The following is a 20,896-nucleotide window of genomic DNA, read 5'->3' as shown; positions in this document are numbered from 1 at the left end:
TTTCCCTTTATTTTACGGTGCTCACTGGGTGTGCTCTCGCACCCGGGGTGTCAGGTATCACTTTTATTGTTGTTTTATGAACTCTACAGAAATATCTTTATTTTAATTAGTAATATAGTCCTTACAGGTTCCCTTTAATCTGAGTTACATTATGTCTACTGCAGTCACATCCAGCACTCAAAAATCAATTGATCAATTGCATTCAGACCTGAGGACCTTTCACCTCATTTGTCATGTTTATCTGGACACATGAGGTAATACTAGCTGCAATGTGGAGAAAAATGTTTTTTGTTTTTCATTACGCCTTTCTGTTGCGGATATATTAGCAATCAAAGTATTTGGCACCTGATGACTTAACTTTTGTTAAGTTCAAATGGGTGCTATCAGAGAGTTTTCACTGAGGATGTGTACATCTTCTCCTGTATGAGGCTGACCAATCATAAGCAGGCAGCAACACTCAATAGAAAGAAGAACATGCACCCACCATAGGTTAGAGCAGATTTCTCAGTGTGTGAGATGTAATCACACATATCTGTTCTGGGCGCCTCCTGTGTGAGATGTAATCACACATATCTGTTCTGGGCTCCTCCTGTGTGAGATGTAATGACAAATATATGATCTGGGCACCTCCTGTGTGAGATGTAATGACAAATATCTGATCTGGGCACCTCCTGTGTGAGATGTAATCACACATCTGATCTGGGCTCCTCCTGTGTGAGATGTAATGACAGCTCTGATTTCAGTGCAGACTGATTACAAGCTGAGCACAACAGACATAACAGACACATTTTTGGACATGCATTGTATTGGGAGAGGTAGTACAGCAAAGCTGACAGTGTAAGTATAGCTGATAGAAGGGTTTGCAATGTGACATAGCTAAACTGAGCTGTGCTTACACTGACGTTATCTCAAAGGTGTTAGTCATCTGTGCTTTCTAATCATGCAGGAGGTTAGATCCGGAGATCATGTATGTCTGACATTAAACATTTCATACACTGAGAAACCTGCTCTAAGCTATTGTGAGGGTGTATTTCTCTTTGTCCTGAGTGTTGCTGCCTGCTTATGATTGGTCAACATCATACAGAAGAAAAAGTACATGCTCCCAGTGAAAACATTTGATAACACCCACTTGCACTTAAGCAAAGTTAACTCATTAGGTGCCAAATTCTTTGATTGCTAATACCTCAGTAATGAGGAGGCAAAATTGAAAAATAAATGTGTCATGATTCTAATGAGCGTTGCTCCGCTCTTCTGCAGAACCTGTACTGGACCATATATTTTCCTCCAGTGAATTCGTTGTTCCTAGTCTAAGTCCTGTGTGGTGTGGGAGGGGTCTGTTCTTTGAAGCCTCGTGATAGTGCCAGTGATAGTTCCTGTTTAGCAGTGTACGTATTACACCTGGGTGCTCGGCATCACAAAATATTTTATTCGACTCCGCAGCCATTAATATCTCTTGTGTCCAAAATAAACATGAAAAAAAATGATGACACGTCCTCTTTAAATCTGTGTTCTGATTCAATCTCCATTTGCAGGATCTCCATCTTCCTGTTGCTCACCATTACCGTAGTGTCTGTTCTGGGCTTGTTCCGCTATGGGGCTTTATGGGTGGTACAATTGTCGCGGGCGGGGAGGGCGCCGCCGCCGCTGTTCTCGCTAACGCTCGGGTCCGGTGCTGCTGCAATGGCTGCTCGGTGGTTCGAGCGGTGGGCCGGATCCGGGGACTCGAGCGGCGCTCCTCGCCCGTGAGTGAAAGGTGGTAGTTTGGTTTGGGGATTTGGTCCGTGACGCCACCCACGGGTCGTGGTGAGGTTGGGCACCACCGCTGCTGGTAACTGGGATCCCGGGAGCGATGGCAGGGAGCAGCTGGGATGTTGTTCTCCCCCTCCGTGGGTAGGGGTTGTTGGTCCCGGGGCCCGGTGAGGTGACGGGGAGGCAGGGTCGGGAAGGTGCAGGGTCGCTTGGACTGCGCAGCGTGGTGCCGGATGGCACGGTAGTACTCACTCAGCCACAAATGTACGCAAAGTCTCTGGTAAACCAAACGGCTGGATGGACGGGTCCCGCAGCCGGCTGCTGTGGCTTCTCCCGGTTGGTGGTGGCTGCCTTTCCCTGCACCTGTGTGTATGTTCGTTCCCGATGGATTCCCACCGGTAACCCGCTCCCCAGCGTGTATATGTGCCGGAGGAGCCCTTTTGCCCGCAGGCTCTGGCCCTTGGAACTCTAGCTTTGGCGGTAGCTGTATTTCCTTTTGCTGGTTGGACGGTTGCCTTCAATCGGGTCTTGAGTGTTAGGAAACCCCTGGGGTTCCGGTCACTGACGGATTTGACCTCTAATGGCGGCTCCAAGCCTGGTCGGGGTCCGCAGGCCCTGCCTGAGTGTGCTGGCTTCACTTCGCTCCCCGGTTCGGTACCGGCGGGCCACCGCCCGTCCCCGGTCCTACGGTTCCGCGTCGATTCGCCTCTCCTGCAGACGGCCACCACCATCTGCCAACCTTGCTCTTAGTGCCAGGGCCACACACCCGGACACGGTCAGTTTGCTCCTCCACAACTACTTCACTCCTCCACTTCCCTAACTCATCTCTCCCTACTCCCTTCCTTTTCCCCGCCTCCAGGACTGTGAACTCCTCAGTGGGTGGGGCCAACCACCTGGCTCCACCCCACCTGGTGTGGACATCAGCCCCTGGAGGGAGGCAACAAGAATTTTGTCTCTGGCTGATATGCCTGTCTCGGGGTGGGGGTGTGTGTTGCAGTACCTGTGACGACCTGGCTAGTCCAGGGCGCCACACAATGCTCACCCCAGACACTGTATAGTAATGTGATGTTAAAAACACTACCTCTCTCATTATGAGTATCTCTGACAGATTTTAGGTGGCATGCAGAAGAATTGGGAAAGCAGCTCAGAAAGTGATTAGAAGCAGCCATTGCAGATCTCCGTTACAGGCTGTGCTTTCTGTCTCTACAGTGATCTGCGATTCAACCGTATCCGAGAAATAAATTTTGAAGTTCTCGAGAAGTTGACAAACCTTCAAACCTTGTAAGACCCTCCACTTATCACTGACTGTCGGTCATCCACAAGGCGATGATGGTAAGAACTAAACCTCTGTATTTGCAGATTACTGAACAACAATGAAATCAGGCGGATTTCCCAGAGATCATTTAAAGCACTGGAAGGACTCAAACAACTGTGAGTTTCACCACCTCTACACACTGTGCAAAATTATAAGGCAGTGAGTAATGTGACCATATCATCATTTTTATGCAGATTTTTCAATTCGAAGCTGTATAAACCTGAATGGTTATTGGATGTAGCAAATCAGCTCTAATGAGGAGGTGACTGCCTAAGGATACAATCCCATTTATCAAAATGTGCAGAATTATTAGGAAGCTTGTTGTTGTCCTCAGAAATATAGTTTTGTACATTTTGAGTTGCTTTGTTCTCACTGCAACAAATGAAAATAAACAATTGAGATGGGAAAATGTACATTTTCATTTGCATAATAATTCTGTACACTAATAATTGCCTGATAATTCTGAAAACATAGATATTCTGTTAAAGGGAATCAGTCACCAGGATTTTCGTATATAACCTATAGCCTGTGCTATACTGGCACTATCAGGCTGATCCTATACATACAGTGCTATACTGGCACTATCAGGCTGATTCTATACATACAGTGCTATACTGGCACTATCAGGCTGAGTCTATACATACAGTGCTATACTGGCACTGTCAGGCTGATTCTATACATACAGTGCTATACTGGCACTATCAGGCTGATTCTATACATACAGTGCTATACTGGCACTATCAGGCTGATTCTATACATACAGTGCTATACTGGCACTATCAGGCTGATTCTATACATACAGTGCTATACTGGCACTATCAGGCTGATTCTATACATACCTGTAGTGGTCAGCTCGGATGTTTAGGTTTTGAAATCCAAGAAAGTAAAGGTTATAAAATCATCAGTTTCTTGAGTGACAGCAGCAAAGGAGCAGATAATATCTCGTGGGGGTATTCATTGTTATCCTCTCCTTAGCAAAAGTATTATACAATTGATGTAATTTTTCACTTCCAGGACCTGTGGTGAGGTCATACCATGTGACCAGAAGGGGCAGGGCCTCAGCCAATAGGAAAATGTTGCTTCTTGAGATCAGCTGTGTTGGATGCTGAGGCTCCGCCCCTTCTAGTCACATGGATATGACCTCCCCTCAGGTCCTGTAAGTGAAAACTTACATTGATTCTATAATACTTATGGTAATTCTAACAAGAGGAGGGGATAAGTATGAATTCCCCCCAGATATTATCTGCTCCTCAGCTGCTGTCACTCAAGCAGCTGCCGATTTTATAAACTTTACTTTTTTGGATTTCAAAACCTAAACATCCGAGCTAACCACTACAGGTATGTATAGAATCAGCCTGATAGTGCCAGTATAGCACTGGCTTTAGATTATATACGAAAATCCTGGTGATTGGTTCCCTTTAAGAAAGATAAAATCTCACTTTTACTTTCTTAAATATTCAGGTTTATAACCTTTTTGAATTGACTGATGGCACTATATATTTTCAATTACAAAAATTATTCATCAAAAATGCAAATTTCCTAATAACCGGTAACCGCACTGGTCTTTACTATATACTGCACTCTGATTGCACTGGTCTTTATACTATATACTAGTTTCTGACCGCATTGGTCTCTATACTATATACTGCACTCTGACTGCATTGGTTTCTTTACTACATACTACGCTCTGACTCCATTGGTCTTCTTACTGTATACTGCACTGTGACTGCACTAGTCTCTATACTATATACTGCACTCTGGCTGCATTGGTCTTTATACTATATACTGGTTCCTGACTGCACTGGTCACTATAGTATATACTGGTTCCTGACTTCACTGGCCTCTTTACTATATACCTGTTCCTGACTGCACTGGTCTCTATACTATATACTGGTTCCTGACTGCACTGATCTCTATAGTATATACTGATTCTTGACTGCATTAGCTCTATAGTATATACTGATTCTTGACTGCACTAGTCTCTATGCTATATACTGGTTCCTGACTGCACTGGTCTCTATACTATATACCTGTTCCTGACTGCACTGGTCTCTATACTATATACCTGTTCCTGACTGCACTGGTCTCTATACTATATACTGGTTCCTGACTGCACTGATCTCTATAGTATATACTGATTCTTGACTGCATTAGCTCTATAGTATATACTGATTCTTGACTGCACTAGTCTCTATGCTATATACTGGTTCCTGACTGCACTGGTCTCTATACTATATACTGGTTCCTGACTGCACTGGTCTCTATACTATATACTGGTTCCTGACTGCACTGGTCTATATACTATATACTGGTTCCTGACTGCACTGGTCTCTATACTATATACTGGTTCCTGACTGCACTGGTCTCTATACTATATACTGGTTCCTGACTGCACTGGTCTCTATGCTATATACTGGTTCCTGACTGCACTGATCTCTATACTATATACTGATTCTTGACTGCATTAGCTCTATAGTATATACTGGTTCCTGACTTCACTGGCCTCTTTACTATATACTTGTTCCTGACTGCACTGATCTCTATACTATATACTGGTCCCTGACTGCACTGGTCTCTATACTATATACTGGTCCCTGACTTCACTGGTCTCTATACTATATACTGGTTCCTGACTGCACTGGTATCTATACTATATACTGGTCCCTGACTGCACTGGTCTCTATACTATATACTGGTCCCTGACTGCATTGGTCTCTATACTATATACTGGTCCCTGACTGCACTGGTCTTTATACTATATACTGGTCCCTGACTGCACTGGTCTCTATACTATATACTGGTCCCTGACTGCACTGATCTCTATACTATATAGTGGTCCCTGACTGCACTGGTCTTTATACTATATACTGGTCCCTGACTGCACTGGTCTATATACTATATACTGGTCCCTGACTGCACTGGTCTCTATACTATATACTGGTCCCTGACTGCACTGATCTCCATACTATATAGTGGTCCCTGACTGCACTGGTCTCTATACTATATACTGGTCCCTGACTGCACTGGTCTCTATGCTATATAGTGGTCCCTGACTGTGTCGCGGGTGGAGGGGCCGCTCTCGCTACGCTCAGGTCCGGGGCTGCTGCTGCTGCTCGGTGGCTCGAGCGGCGGGCTGAACCCGGGGACTCGAGCAGCGCTCTTCGCCCACGAGTGAAAAGGGATGGTTTGTTTGGGGAGGTAGTTCGTGACGCCACCCACGGGTCGTGGTGATAGTGGGCACCACTGCTGCTGGTGATGGGGATCCCGGGAGCGATGGCAGGGAGCTCCGTGGGTAGGGGTTGGTGATCCCGGGGCCCGGTGGTGGTATGGGGAGGCAGGAAGGCCGGGGTGCAGGGTTGCGGAGGCAGCGCGGCGCGGTGCCAGATGGCACTGTTGTACTCAGGCACAGATTCACAGAGTCTCTGGTAAACCAAACGGCTGGATGGACGGGTCCCGCAGCCGGCTGCAGTGTCTTTGCTCTCCCCGGACAGGTTGATGGTGGCTGTCTTTCCCTGCACCATTGTAGAAAGTATTGACACCGATGGTTTCCCACTGGTAGTCCGCTCCCCGGCGTGTATGTACTGAAGGAGCCCGTTTTGCCCGCAGGTGCTGGCCCTTGGATCTCTAGCCTATGGCGGTGGCTTTTTATCTTCACTGTGTGGACTGTTGCCTTCTGTCGGGTCTTGGGTGTGAGGGAACCCCTGGGGTCCCGGTCACTATTGGATTTGACCTTTTCGGCAGCTCCTAGCCTGGTCGGGGTCTGATGGCCCTGCCTTTGTGCTTGGTACAGATCTGCTCCCCGGCTCGGTGCTACGGTTCCGCTGACCTGCACCAACTCCTGCAGATGGCCACCACCGTCTGCCGACCTTGCTGACAGCGCCTAGGCTCCTACCCAGACACCAACAGTTTTTCCTCCTGTCACTTTCAACTCCAAGCTGAAACTGGCTACTTTTCCAGCCTCCAGGCCTGTGAACTACTCGGTGGGTGGGGCCAACCACCTGGCTCCGCCCCACCTGGTGTGGACATCAAGCTGGGAGGACGGCAACAAGGATTTTGTTTGACTGTTGTTGCCTAACCAGGGGAGGGTGTGTGTGATGTTGTGCTTGTGACTACCTGGCTAGTCCAGGGCGTCACATTCCCCCTTGGTGAAATGCAGACCGTCTGCGGGCTGCCCGTCCATCACCGGTTTTATTTCTGAAAAATATAAATTAACATGGGAAAAACATATAACATTAAGCATACTTTTAATTCTTCCCTTACAGGAGGCTTTTCTCTTAAACGTTACTAACGGTATAAAAACATTTTTATTAATAACGGACGGGTCCATGTTCCTCCGCTCCCCCACCCAAGCAACCTACACTTTGATGCTGCCCCTAAGAAACGGGCAGCACCCCTTTACCCCAGTCCTGGTCCAGGTCACCCGAGCGGGAACAGGTACGGTGTCTCGCACCCGGCTGTCATTTCAGGGGGTTTTGTTTGACTGTTGTTGCCTAACCAGGGGAGGGTGTGTGTGTGATGTTGTGATTGTGACTACCTGGCTATATAGTGGTCCTTGACTGCACTGATCTCTATACTATATACTGGTCCTTGACTGCACTGATCTCTATGCTATATACTGGTTCCTGACTGCACTAGTCTGTACACTATATACTAGTTTCTGACTGCACTGGTCTCTATAGTATATACTGCTTTTTTTCTCCTTGTAGATATCTTTATAAGAATGAGATCCGCAGTATACAGAGGAACACGTTTGACGGACTCCAATCGTTGGAGCAGCTGTGAGTTAGCCAGTCCAAGCCGGTCCAAAAACCACCTTCATTGAGTTTAGGTTGTCTCCAAGAACAATGGACAGTGTTTATTAAGATCAGCATTGTTTATGCCGTTCTTCCAGGTGAAGTAAGATCTGTGCACCTCCTAATTAATTAGGCTCATCTCCTGCTCAGTGTGTGCCAGAAAATAAATCCACTGACCTGGTTTTGAACAATAATTTACACCAGTTTCTGGAGTAAGTCATCATTTGGCCACGTGCATACGTTGAGTATTTGGTGAGTTTTTTACCTCAGTATTTGTAGCCAAAACCAGGAGTGGTCCAATCCAGTCAGTGGAAGAGTATAAAAGAAACACGGGCAACACTTCTGTATATTATACCCACTCCTGGTCTTCAGTTACAAATACTGAGGTAAAAAACTCACCAAATACTCAATATGTGCACATGGCCTACGTCTTTTGTGTTATGTGTGGCACTGTTCAGTTCTATGTAAAAGTGCCATGAGCGTTGAAAAGAAATGTTTCAAACATGGTATGTTATCTACACCATATCTTCTGACCTCGGAAACATTTGCATTTGGAGAATTATACATTTCTGCCAATGAGTCCCACTCGTCTTTACTATGGTGATTGCATGTTATTCATGTTATTCATTTGTCATCCATTTTCTATGTATTTTTTCCTGCACCAGGTATCTTCACTTCAATAACTTGGAAACAATCGATGCTGAAACTTTTGGAGATTTGCCGAAACTGGAGAGACTGTAAGTGAGATGGCTCTGTCGCACCCTAGGGCTATGGGGTACTCGGTTCCGGGCCTGGTTTCACTGGCAAGTGTCACGGGTCTAATGGCTGGTGCCCAGTTCCGTGACCCTGGGGGGGGTTGCTTTTAAAAGGTGGGTATTTACAGGGATATAAATAGAGTTTTGTCGTGATGCCACTTGCGGGTTGCGGCTATATGGATGGAGCCGCCGCTGCACAGTCTCTCACTGCTGGGGCTGATGTTAATGGCAGCCTGGATGTTGCGGCCCTCTGCAAGTAGGGCCAGGTTCCAGGGGGATAGATGATGGTGGTTGTTGTTTATGTCCGTTAATAATACTGAGTTGCAGTGTGGCGCCCCTTACCGGGTCAGGCACCACTGAGTACTGCTGGGGGCAGTGCAATACAGGTAATCCAGGTGTGACTACACAGGCGCATAGTAATCAGGTCTCACACATGTACCTTTTGGGAGGACTCCTGAGAGCTTCCAGGAGGGGGCGTGGCCTCCATGTCCACTCAAGGGGTGTGGTGAGAGCCTGGTTGCTAGGTGGCGTAGGCAGGCACATGGGGGAAAGAGGAAGAAGGAGGAACGAGGAGTTAGTTAGTGAGAGGAGAGCAAAGAGAGCAGAAGTGCAGGACCCACGAGTGAGCCGGTTTAGTGTGCAGCTCAGGGAGAGCAGAAGCAGACCCTGGAGCTGTTGCAATCTAACAGCGTCCGCGCAGTGACTACTGACGGGGGAGATCGGTCACCTGGTAGTGCCACCCGAAATCCACCCAAGGCTAAAGAGAGAGCAAACGGGTGGCAGAGTAAAGGGACTGCTGGGGAGGTACCAGGCCTGCAAAGGGTAACAGGTCCCGGTGCAGAGATAGATTCATCTTTCTTCTGTCAAACCTGCCTGAGGGGGCATTTCAGACCCTCAAGACGACACCACAGAGTCCGCAGCCACGTAGCAAAGAGAGGGCCCATAGTTCACAGGAGGCAAGCAGCCGGAGTGACCTGGTCCAGGCTACAAGCAAACAGGCCGAAACGAGGGGAGCAGCAACTTCCCTGAGTGACCCCTGTAGGGACTGCAAGTCGGGGTCATCACAAACAACAGAAGGGCTAGAGAAGGCGAGTCAGTAGCCACCCTCACAAGTCAGCCTGAAGGACGCCTGGTTCCAGCCTTGTTCATCCCAGCTACGCCCGGGTTACTCACCCTGCCACCTAATGGGAGTAAAAACCCTGAAAGACATTCTGCTTGTGCATGTGAGTCATTCTACAACTTGTGGTGCCACACACCTACACAGGGCCCTGGGGCTTGCCTCACTCTCGGGAGGCTACTGCAACTGACTGCACCCACCATCAGCCCCAGGCACCCTTTAATCTGCAGTGGCGGTCCCCACTGACCACAATACCAAGAGTGGCGTCACGACAATCTTAATAGAAGATTCCCTACCTGTGACCAGACCGTTCCATCCACGTGGAGTCCCTGAAGGTAATGCACCGACACAACACCTGTGGGGCTTCACAGCAGAAATAAGGTAGGCCACACAAGGGATTGCAGTGTAACTGGTTCTTTACTCACTAAGATGCTGATGGCAACCCGATGGAGGCTGGTCTTCACCGCTGGTCCCCTTAGTTCCAGTGCCGGTGTGGTGACCTGGTGGCTTCCCCTGCACCTGTCTCTGGTTGTTGGGTCCCCATGGCTTGGAGCATCTGGGGGTCCCCTCCGGGTTGTCTTCCAGTCTTAGTCTGTACGGCAGGTAACTTGAACCCTGTTGGGTCAGATCTCTGTTTTGTTCCCAGGTTCTCCCGTCGTTACTATGCCTCGAACTTTACGGTCGGTGAGGTCCTGGATGGTCCCCTCACCGTGCAGATTTTATCAGGTCTGCCTGAAGCGTTTCCCTGACCTAGGGCTCTGCACCCCGTCGGTGCTATGGTTCCGAGAGTACTCCGCCGTACTCCTTCGGCAACCACATGCCTGACCCTGACAGGTCACTGGTACACTCTCCCGTCAGTACCATTACGTCAGTCTCCTTTCACCTCCACTTACTGACCGTCTTTTGCCCCTCCTCCCTAGTTGTCATCTAGTGGACTGGATCAGTCCCACCCCTAGGTGGCCATCCATTGTGTCCAACCCTAGCCCGTCACCAGTTTTGGGGAAAATAAAACAGGGATTGTATGAGTTTTTTCTTGTTACCGGCACTGGTCTTCTGGGTCCCTGGGGGCAGGTTCTGCATCTCTGACAGGATGCAGTACCCTGTAGCTCCTGATGACTCACGGGCGCTACAGATACTCTACAATAACCCATCATGGGGTCCCCAGTTTCTAGCTGAGTGACATCCAGCAGAAGACAACCTTGTCTATGTTGGAGGTCCCTTGTTGGAGGAGTTTTCCTCTGCTGACCTGTGTGTGCAATCATGCAATTGGACATGGCTGTATATTATATACCTGGCAGACGCTCAGGATAATTTTCTGACAGTGGTAAGACCACTGTGTCGCGGGCGGAGGAGGGGACGCTGCGCCCTCCCACTGCTCGGGTCCGGCTGCCGCTGCTGCTGCTCGGTGGTGGCTCGAGCGGTGGGCCGGATCCCGGGGACTCGAGCGACGCTCCTCGCCCGTGAGTGAAAAGGGGGGTTGATTGGTTGTGGGGGTTTTGATTATGGATATTGTCCGTGACGCCACCCACGGTTGTGGTGATTTTGGTGACACCACCGCTGCTCTGGACGGGGATCCCGGGAGCGGTGACAGGGAGCAGCTTTGTTGTTATTCCTCCCCTCCGTGGGTAGGGGGTTGGTTGTCCCGGGGCCCGGTGATGGGGTAGGGATGGATGGCAGGCAGGTTACGGGGCCTGGGGAGGTGCAGGGTCGCGGGGGCAGCGCTGTGCCACACGGCACGGTGGTACTCACTCAGCCCAATGATGAAGACACAGTTCTCGGTAAAACACACGGCTGGATGGACGGGTCCCACAGACGGCTGCGGTGTTGTTGCTCCCAGCAGGTTGGTGGCAACTGCCTTTCCCTGCACCTAAGATGTCTGTACGGTTCCAATGGGTTCCCACCGGTAACCCGCTCCCCGGCTTGGATATGGGCCGGAGGAGCCACTTTTTGCCCGCAGGCGCTGGCCCTGAGAAACGGTTGCCTTGGCGGTGGCTGTGTCTCTCTCACTGGGTTGGACTGTTGCCTTCTGTCGGGACTTGACTGTTTGGAAACCCAGGAGGTCCCCTTCACTAACGGATTCGGCAAATTCACGGCGACTCCTAGCCTTGCCGGGGTCCGAAAAGCCCCTACCAGATGGTGCTGACTTCTCTTTGTGTACCGGTCCGGTACCGCCGGGCCACCACTCGTCCACGGTCCTTACGGTAGACTCCAATCGGCCACTCCTGCAGACGGTCACCACCGTCTGCCAACCTTGCTGATCTGTCCGGGCCACACACCCGGACCAACTTCAGGCTGCTTAGCTGTCACTTTTCTCCTCTATCACTTTCACTTCTCAACTGTCCTCACTCCTCTCCAAAACTAATCTGCCTGGTTTTCCCGCCTCCAGGACTGTGAACTCCTCGGTGGGCGGGACCAACCGCCTGGCCCACCCCCTGGTGTGATCATCAGCCCCTGGAGGAAGGCAACAAGGGTTTTGTGTTCTGGCTTTGGTGTGCCTGCTGGGAGTGTGGGGTGTGTGGGTGTTGTGCTCTGTGGCCCCTGGCTTGTCCAGTGCGCCACATTCCCCCTTAGTTAAATGAAGACCGTCCGCGGGCTGCCCGTCCATCACCGGTTTTATTTTCACCAACTGAAAAAGATAAAAAACGGTAACAGACATACAATTATAATAACATATTCCCACATCGGGAGGTACTCTTACTTAAAACGTTGCGTAACGGTTACGGCTTCCGCTCTCTCCCACCCAAGCAACCTGGCCCTGATGCTGCCCCTAAGCAAACAGGCAGCATCCCTTGACTCCAGTCCTGCACAAGTTGCCCGAGCAGGTTCTGTCCTTTTCAGGGGACCCACGTCCATGGGGAACCCCTGAAACCCCCAGAGGATTGCCACCGGTTCCGGTGGTGGCTGGGCCCCAGCCTGCTCCACTGCGGGCCCTTCCTCCAATCTGCCTCTCCGGAGGCGGTAACGGTGGGAGCTGTAACAACCATTTTTATTTACATGCCACTAGTTTGTGGTTGTCCTGCAAGTTCTCGGGCCTGTTCATAAGTAGTTTCTTATGTAAAGTGGTGAAGGGGGTCCCAACGGGGACCAGCTGCCGGCTACGACCGGTTCCAAATCACAGTTGACAATCAGGTAACTTTCTTCTGTTTCATATAGAATATAGAAATGTGGCACTCCTTCTATAGTCGCTGGTGCTTGGATAGGGTCCCACCCCAGATCAAAAAATTGAAAAAAATCCAGCACTCAAAGCATTCAACTGGAATTGTTTTATATTTTATTCATTGTTCTGTGTAATTATTAAAGACGTTTCGGTCATCCGACCTTCATCAGTTTACACAGAAAGGGCTCTGTAGAAATATATGGAAAAGCTGGACCAGAGGAAAAAGCTGCCCGTCCGGGTCTGCAGTCAATGTTTTTCCTCTGCTTTGAGTGCTGGATTTTTTTCAATTTTTTTTTTTCTTCTGTTTCATTCACTTATCATTTTCAAACTTTCAAACTTTAAAACACACACATAGTCCCAACGGGGACGGTGACAACGGCATTCCGCTGCCCTTACTCCGAGTCTTCGGTGTCTGCTGGGGGAGAGGGTGCGGCGGACACCCGGGATTCCTGACTGCCCCTCAGCTTGGCATCCAGCGCAAACCACCCCCCTCTCCCCACAGTGCCGGGTGTACTGCACCAGGTCGCCCGGCATCAGGTTACGGCCTGGATGCTCTTCTGGCAGGTGGGCATTGATATCCCGCCAGGCTATGAATACTTCAGCCTCCAGGCCCGGTTCATATATAAAGCCAAAACCTTGGCGGACATCAAACCGCCTCACCTGCCCTTCATACAGGCGGCCCCGGACGCGGAAGGTCGCTTGTCTCAGGCTCTCTTTCTCCCGGATTGCACGGGCCACCAACTCCGCCTTCTTCCTTTCCCTCTCCTCGATTTCTGGGCCCAACGGTAACGGCTCCCTATCCCAGTACGGTGCTGCTGCGAGCTCCGGCGCACGGGTCGGGCCCCGCGAGACCTGTTGAACACTGCCCACTGCTGGTGATCTGGGCGGAAGGCCCCGCGGTGACTTGGCCTTGGGCGCTGCCTTGCAGCGGCAACCCGGCGCAACCTCAGCCGAGGTGTAGGGGATGGGCACAGGGGCTTTCTTCCGCTGGGCCTTCGGCACGGAGCGGGCTGTTGGCTCCGGCTCGGGGAATCTCTCGGGGAATGCCTCCGGTTCGGGCTTCGGGGCCTTCCAAGGTAGCACCTCCGGTCGGCTACGGACTCCGGCTACAGGTCGGTCCGCCTGGGCGGACATGCTGGGTATCGCTACCGGTTTCGGTTGTAGCGGGCCTAGTGGTGGAGTCACGGCAGCCGGGACGGGTGGCGAGGGAGGCAGCAGGGCGAGGGGGTTCAGACCAGGTCCTGCAGCCACGATGACCGGCCCACTAGGGGTACCGGGGCGTGAGTCACTCACCCTCCCTTCCGCAACTTCCTCCTCGCTTCTCCGCACGGTCGCTATGACCTCTGTCATGTCGGTCTCCCACTCCTCCAAGAGGAGCTGCATCTTGACCTTCAGCCTCTGATAGAGCTGCGCGGTCCGGATCTCCACCCACGCCGCTGTTCCAGGCGCGGGGGCTACGGTGCTTCGGGACGGCATGTACATCTTGCTGGCGGCCTCTCCCAGAAACAAGATGGCCACAGGGTCCTGGCGTCCCTGCTTTTATAGCCGCCCTCACATGCGGCCAGCTGCCATTTCGTCCCCCTTAGCCTCTTTTCGCCTCCTCCTCTATCGGGGCGGGGTTTTGGCCTTCGCGCCTCCACTACTCGAGGAGACGCTCGAGCGGGAACTCTTCGCGCCCAAGATGGTGGCGGCTTTTCAAATTTTCCGGCCGGACACCTCCGGCGGTCACACAAGGCGCACTTCCACCAATCGGTAGAACGGTAGGATCCTGTTCGTGACGCCAAGTTGTCGCGGGCGGAGGAGGGGACTCTGCGCTCTCCCACTGCTCGGGTCCGGCTGCCGCTGCTGCTGCGGCCGCTGCTGCTGCTCGGTGGTGGCTCGAGCGGTGGGCCAGATCCCGGGGACTCGAGCGGCGCTCCTCGCCCGTGAGTGAAAAGGGGGGTTGATTGGTTGTGGGGGTTTTGATTATGGATATTGTCCGTGACGCTACCCACGGTTGTGGTGATTTTGGTGACACCACCGCTGCTCTGGACGGGGATCCCGGGAGCGGTGACAGGGAGCAGCTTTGTTGTTATTCCTCCCCTCCGTGGGTAGGGGGTTGGTTGTCCCGGGGCCCGGTGATGGGATAGGGATGGATGGCAGGCAGGTTACGGGGCCTGGGGAGGTGCAGGGTCGCGGGGGCAGCGCTGTGCCGCACGGCACGGTGGTACTCACTCAGCCCAATGATGAAGACACAGTTCTCGGTAAAACACACGGCTGGATGGACGGGTCCCACAGACGGCTGCGGTGTTGTTGCTCCCAGCAGGTTGGTGGCAACTGCCTTTCCCTGCACCTAAGATGTCTGTACGGTTCCAATGGGTTCCCACCGGTAACCCGCTCCCCGGCTTGGATATGGGCCGGAGGAGACCCTTTTTGCCCGCAGGCGCTGGCCCTGAGAAACGGTTGCCTTGGCGGTGGCGGTGTCTCTCTCACTGGGTTGGACTGTTGCCTTCTGTCGGGACTTGACTGTTTGGAAACCCAGGAGGTCCCCTTCACTAATGGATTCGGCAAATTCACGGCGACTCCTAGCCTTGCCGGGGTCCGAAAAGCCCCTGCCAGATGGTGCTGACTTCTCTTTGTGTACCGGTCCAGTACCGCCGGGCCACCGCTCGTCCACGGTCCTTACGGTAGACTCCAATCGGCCACTCCTGCAGACGGTCACCACCGTCTGCCAACCTTGCTGATCTGTCCGGGCCACACACCCGGACCAACTTCAGGCTGCTTAGCTGTCAGTTTTCTCCTCTCTCACTTTCACTTCTCAACTGTCCTCACTCCTCTCCAAAACTAATCTGCCTGGTTTTCGCGCCTCCAGGACTGTGAACTCCTCGGTGGGCGGGACCAACCGCCTGGCCCACCCCCTGGTGTGATCATCAGCCCCTGGAGGAAGGCAACAAGGGTTTTGTGTTCTGGCTTTGGTGTGCCTGCTGGGAGTGTGGGGTGTGTGGGTGTTGTGCTCTGTGGCCCCTGGCTTGTCCAGGGCGCCACATTGGCACCATCACAAAGTAAGGGAACGGTCCGTGTCCTCTGCTATTATCAACTTCAGGCTGATTTTATTATAAGGTTTTGGTGTTAATTTTTTTTCTATTTTTGTTTCCATTTCCTACTATAAGATCTCTGCTTGCTGACAATAAACTAATGTCTAACTGCTTCCAGGTTTTTACACAATAATCGGATCGCCAGGATTCAGCCAGGAACCTTCTCGAAGCTTCCGTCTCTCAGCCGGTTGTAAGTGGTCATTTTATACCATTGTGTCGTACTTGGTGTTATCCAGCGCCTCTCGCTTTTGTATCAGGATGTGACAGGAGCTGCTGATATGGTGCCGGTCAGCAGTTTTTTAGATGTTGTGCAAGTCATATTCTCATTTTAGGAAAGTTGAACAATATCTACCAACCCCTGGTAGAGGCCATGTCAGCAGCGCCTTTCGCTTCCCAAAGCAGATGTGAGAGGGGCTGGGTAACCCCTTTAATTATGTGGAGAGCAGCTCCTTAGCTCCTGACTCTTGTGTGTGGACAGACGCCTTGATTCCAATCCCCTGTTCTGTGACTGTGAACTCATGTGGCTGGTAGACCTCCTCCGGTCGTTCACAGAGAGGAGCAGCACTCACACGGCCGCAACGTGCGAGCACCCCGTCCATCTGCGAGGGATGTCGGTGAGCTCACTGTCTGAAGATCAATTCAACTGCGGTTAGTCATCAGATTTTATTATATTAAATAACAGATACTTATACTCAGCATACATGAATAGAATCAGAACCGAAGTAAAGACTGACACACAAGAGAAGAAAATAGAGAGACAAAACCAAAGATGAGCTAAAGATGTAGCACTAAATATTAAAGGGGGTGTTCCAACTTAGCAAGTCAACATCTGTCTACAGTATAGGTGATAACTTGCTCATCGATGGGCGTCCTTGCACTTGGCTGTCCTCCTCAGTCCTAGATACCATTGATGGAGTGGTGGCACACCATCATCGCTCCATTCAAGCAGGGTACTTCAGAGCCCCTTTCTTGTGATTGTTGGGAGCCCCATCAGTGGTGCCATTCAGGGCTGTAGAGAGTTGGGTGAAAAGCCATTATGGCTGCTTAGTGCAGCTCGTAGTCTGATATATGTGGATGCCCTGTAAGGGCTTGTTCGCACGTAAATGCTGAAATTTCTGCAGCGATTTGACAACACATGTGCGCTTCAAATCGCTGCAGAAACACTGCGTAATGGATGCAGTGTTTCAGCAGATTACATGCTGATTTCATGCGCTATAAATGCTGCCTCTCCCATAGGCCTCTGCCACACTCACATGAAAATCACGCACATGCCGCGAGACACGTATTTTCCCTGCGTGTTGCGTTAGGTAAGTACGTGTCTCCGGTACGTGCGGGCCACATGTGTTCTACGTGTGCTATCCGCGATAACACACGGAGAACCGGTAATTTACATACTCACGTGGTCCTTGCTGCTGTCCAGGGTACTGATCTTCGGCTCCAGCCCTGCCCACTCCACTGATGCTGCTTCCGGCTGAGTGGAGGGGCGGAGATCAGCGCCCGTGACATCACGCCCACCACCTCCGGCCGGCAGCAACTGTTTGCAGCGGTAGATTCTGCAGGGCAGAAGGAGGTGAGTATTTGTTTTTTTTATTTTAAAATAATGACACGTGTTTCTCCGGCGCGTGTCACACGAGACCGCATCCACGCTACATCCGTGTGGTACGGGTGCGGGCCGTGTGACACCTGTGATGCCGGAGGAAACGTGGAGATGTTGGCCGTTTTTAAACACGCACAAACGTACAATCCACACGGACACACGTTCCGTGTGGATTAACGTTAATGTGCCTGTTACCTTAGGGTAACATTGGTGAACATGTGCACGTGTCTCCGGTACGTGAAAAAACTGTCAAACACGTACCGGAGGCACAAACATGTGACAGAGGCCATAGACCGAGTGGGAGCAGCATCCAAAATGCACAAATTAATTGACATGCTGCATTTTTGAACGCACTGATTTGGATCAAACTTTTAGCATCCAAATTGCTGCGTTCAAAAAAGCAACGTGTGCACGTGTCATGCACAATCTACATAGATTGTGCAGGGGACGCACGACGCATGCATTAACGCTGCAGTGCTAAACACAGCGTAAATGCATGAAATTATGCAACGTGCGCACGAGCCCTTATACTGGTGCTGATGGGAATAATTTTCTTTCAGTGGTACCTCGTATTATATCAGAACCCAAAGATGCGGATGTAATTCTGGGGAACACTGTTTATTTCATCTGTCGAGCAGAAGGGAACCCCAAGCCTAATATTGTATGGCTGCACAACAAGTGAGTCCATCCTATGATCATTTGGACCCTGCATGGTTGGCACTTTAGGGTACTGTATGGCAGTATTTGGTCACTGAAATCATTCAGCAAAAAAAGTGCCATCATTTCTAGCGCACTGTATAGCATAATATCCGATCACTGATCATAGTGATAATGTTTGTACATTGTATGACGGTATATTGAAGCATATTGTATCACTGGGGCACTTTACCGTATAGTTATTTTTGCACTGTATAGAGATATCCTTTATATATAATATAGTTTAAAAATATTATTATGGTGTTATAATTAAGGCACTATATTGTACCATTTGTGCTCTCTAGGTTTGTATTATTGGTTCGGAGTTATGTGTGCTCTGTATGGTGCTATTACTTACACTGTCTGGTGATGTGAATCCTGTATGGCACTCTTATTAGGTCTATTTGGATTCCTGGAGGACTCATTGTGTTCTGGTGGTATAACATGGGCACTATAATAGGGATATTGCCAGGTCACTGAATAGCTTCACTATTTAGACATTACTTAGTAGTCTGGTCGGGGAGCTTTGCTTTTGATCGTGATAAGACTACTGTTCACTATGTATTCTATACTCTATGGTTCCGGCACAGGAATGAGATTGATACAAGTTATGACGGACGGCTGAATCTTCTACACGATGGGACGTTGATGATTCAGAATACACAGGAATCTGATAAAGGCATTTACCAATGTGCCGCCAAAAACATTGCCGGGGAGGTGCGAACACAGGAGGCCTTTCTGCGCTACTCTGGCAGCCAGTGTGAGTTGTCATCCATTTTTCCTAATGACCTGAACATGACATGGTTATATTTGCCATTCCAAAGACTGTGGATCCTATGATAATGCCATTGTGAACTGTAATGGCAGCTAATTGTTTTTTTAACACAACTTTACCAGAAAATGTAAACTTTTAGAATCACATGAATATAACCTAAGACCCTGTGTCTTCCTAATTTTAAGACCTATCTTATTCCAACAGCAAAGCCGATTTTTATAATACAGCCCCAGAATACCGAGGTCCTAGTAGGCAGCAGCGTGACGCTGGAATGTGGCGTTTATGGAGATCCGCAGCCACGTATTACATGGAGCAAAGACACTGGAGATCCTGTCTCCGCTAATGATCGCTTCACCATCACTAGCTCCGGAGACTTGTACATTCAGAACGTCACCTTCTCTGAACAGGGACTATACTGGTGTCATGCCAGTAACAGCGAAGGCTCCATACAGGCGCCCGCTTCTATTATTGTGCAAGGTAACACTAAGTGGGGGAAGGGAGTCTATTTATAATCTCTATATTATTTTAGTGCTTCTCCATTTTGAAGGTTCTCCTGCAACTCACCAAAAAATATATAGCGGGTGAAAAAAGTATTAAATACATCAGCAATTTTCAAAGTAAATATATTTCTAAAGGTGGTATTGACATGAATGTCTCACCAGATGTCGGTAACAATTCATTCAATCCACACATATAAAAAAAATCATGCCATAATGTCCCTACATTAAGTTATGTGTAATAATGATAAATTACATAGGAAAAAGTATTGAACACATGAAGAAAGAGTGGTGCAAAAAGCCTTAGAAAGTTATGATACCATCTGAAATCTATCAGCAATTAGAAAGCAATCTTGTCACTTAATGAAAAATAATATCAGCTGGTTCAACTAATGGTCTATAAAAAGGTGTTTCATTACCATGGTGCCACACAAAAAAACATCTCATGATGGGTAAAACCAGTGAGCTATCTCAAGACCTTTGTAACCTTGATGTTGCAAAACATTCTCATAGCATTGATTACAGAAGAATTTCTAAACTACTGAAGCTTCTAGTGATCACTGTTGGGACCATAATCCAAAACATCAATTCACCATAAACCGGTGTTCTGAGTGTGTCTCCGCCTTGGGGAGATCTTGTGCGAGTCTGGAATCAGAAAATCACAAAGCCTTAGTGTTTTCAGATCCATTACTGGTATTTGAATAACATCTACTTGCTTGTAGTGCTGTAAGGGTTAATCATTCTTTCCTATCTGGCTGCTGTCTGTAGCTTTAATCCCAGGTGCAGCTCTTTTGCTACCACTACTCTTGGCTATATTAAGTCACGTGTTCTATCATCTGACGCTGGTGATAGAATCTGAATCCTCCTTATTTCTATGCGGTCCACTTTGGAAGAAGCCACGCTCTGGAAAATGCTTTTGTTTTGTGTCATTCACAGCTGTGAGGTTAGCAGCATTGTAGCTGCTTGGAGTGTTTTTCCTTTTTGTGTCTATTTACCCTGTCTGTTATCCTACCGTTTTGTTTCTTTATTGCAGAGGTAAGACTAGTGCTTTTACTGGCCTACTCATTAGCTACGGTGAGTTTAGGGCAAGAAAGGGCTTAGGCACAACAGGAAGAACCCATATAGGGACGTCAGGGAATGCATGGTACAGCTTCAGGTGAGTGCAGGTGGTGACCTTGCTCATTTCTTCCTAGCACCAGGACCTTCCATTGTATTGTGGCACCTGTATACCCTGTGTGTTGCAGCATCTGCTGGGGGTTTTCCTGGTACCTGGCAAAATCCCATTTGTCACTCTGGCCTAAGATTTCACATAGAGGAGGGAAAATAATTATCAGAAGAATTGTCCAAGAGCCAAGGACCACCTGTGAAGAG

At 49.7% G+C, this 20,896-nt stretch overlaps 1 protein-coding gene across 1 annotated transcript in view; it reads left to right on the top strand.

Moving 5' to 3' along the window:
* The window catches only part of LOC142311755 (peroxidasin homolog), a 101,057-nt gene that overhangs the window by 26,998 nt on the left and 53,163 nt on the right, over nt 1–20,896 (top strand). The window contains exons 2-10 of the mRNA XM_075350449.1: nt 2,959–3,030; nt 3,109–3,180; nt 7,771–7,842; nt 8,523–8,594; nt 16,079–16,150; nt 16,439–16,608; nt 18,118–18,235; nt 18,844–19,013; nt 19,233–19,505. Of these exons, the coding sequence (XP_075206564.1) occupies nt 2,959–3,030; nt 3,109–3,180; nt 7,771–7,842; nt 8,523–8,594; nt 16,079–16,150; nt 16,439–16,608; nt 18,118–18,235; nt 18,844–19,013; nt 19,233–19,505 (1,091 nt within the window). The remainder of the gene's footprint in view (nt 1–2,958; nt 3,031–3,108; nt 3,181–7,770; nt 7,843–8,522; nt 8,595–16,078; nt 16,151–16,438; nt 16,609–18,117; nt 18,236–18,843; nt 19,014–19,232; nt 19,506–20,896) is intronic.

The sequence above is a fragment of the Anomaloglossus baeobatrachus genome, chromosome 5, assembly GCF_048569485.1.
Source record: "Anomaloglossus baeobatrachus isolate aAnoBae1 chromosome 5, aAnoBae1.hap1, whole genome shotgun sequence".
In the NCBI taxonomy this organism is placed as follows: domain Eukaryota; kingdom Metazoa; phylum Chordata; class Amphibia; order Anura; family Aromobatidae; genus Anomaloglossus; species Anomaloglossus baeobatrachus.
This window is presented reverse-complemented; position numbering and strand designations above follow the sequence as displayed.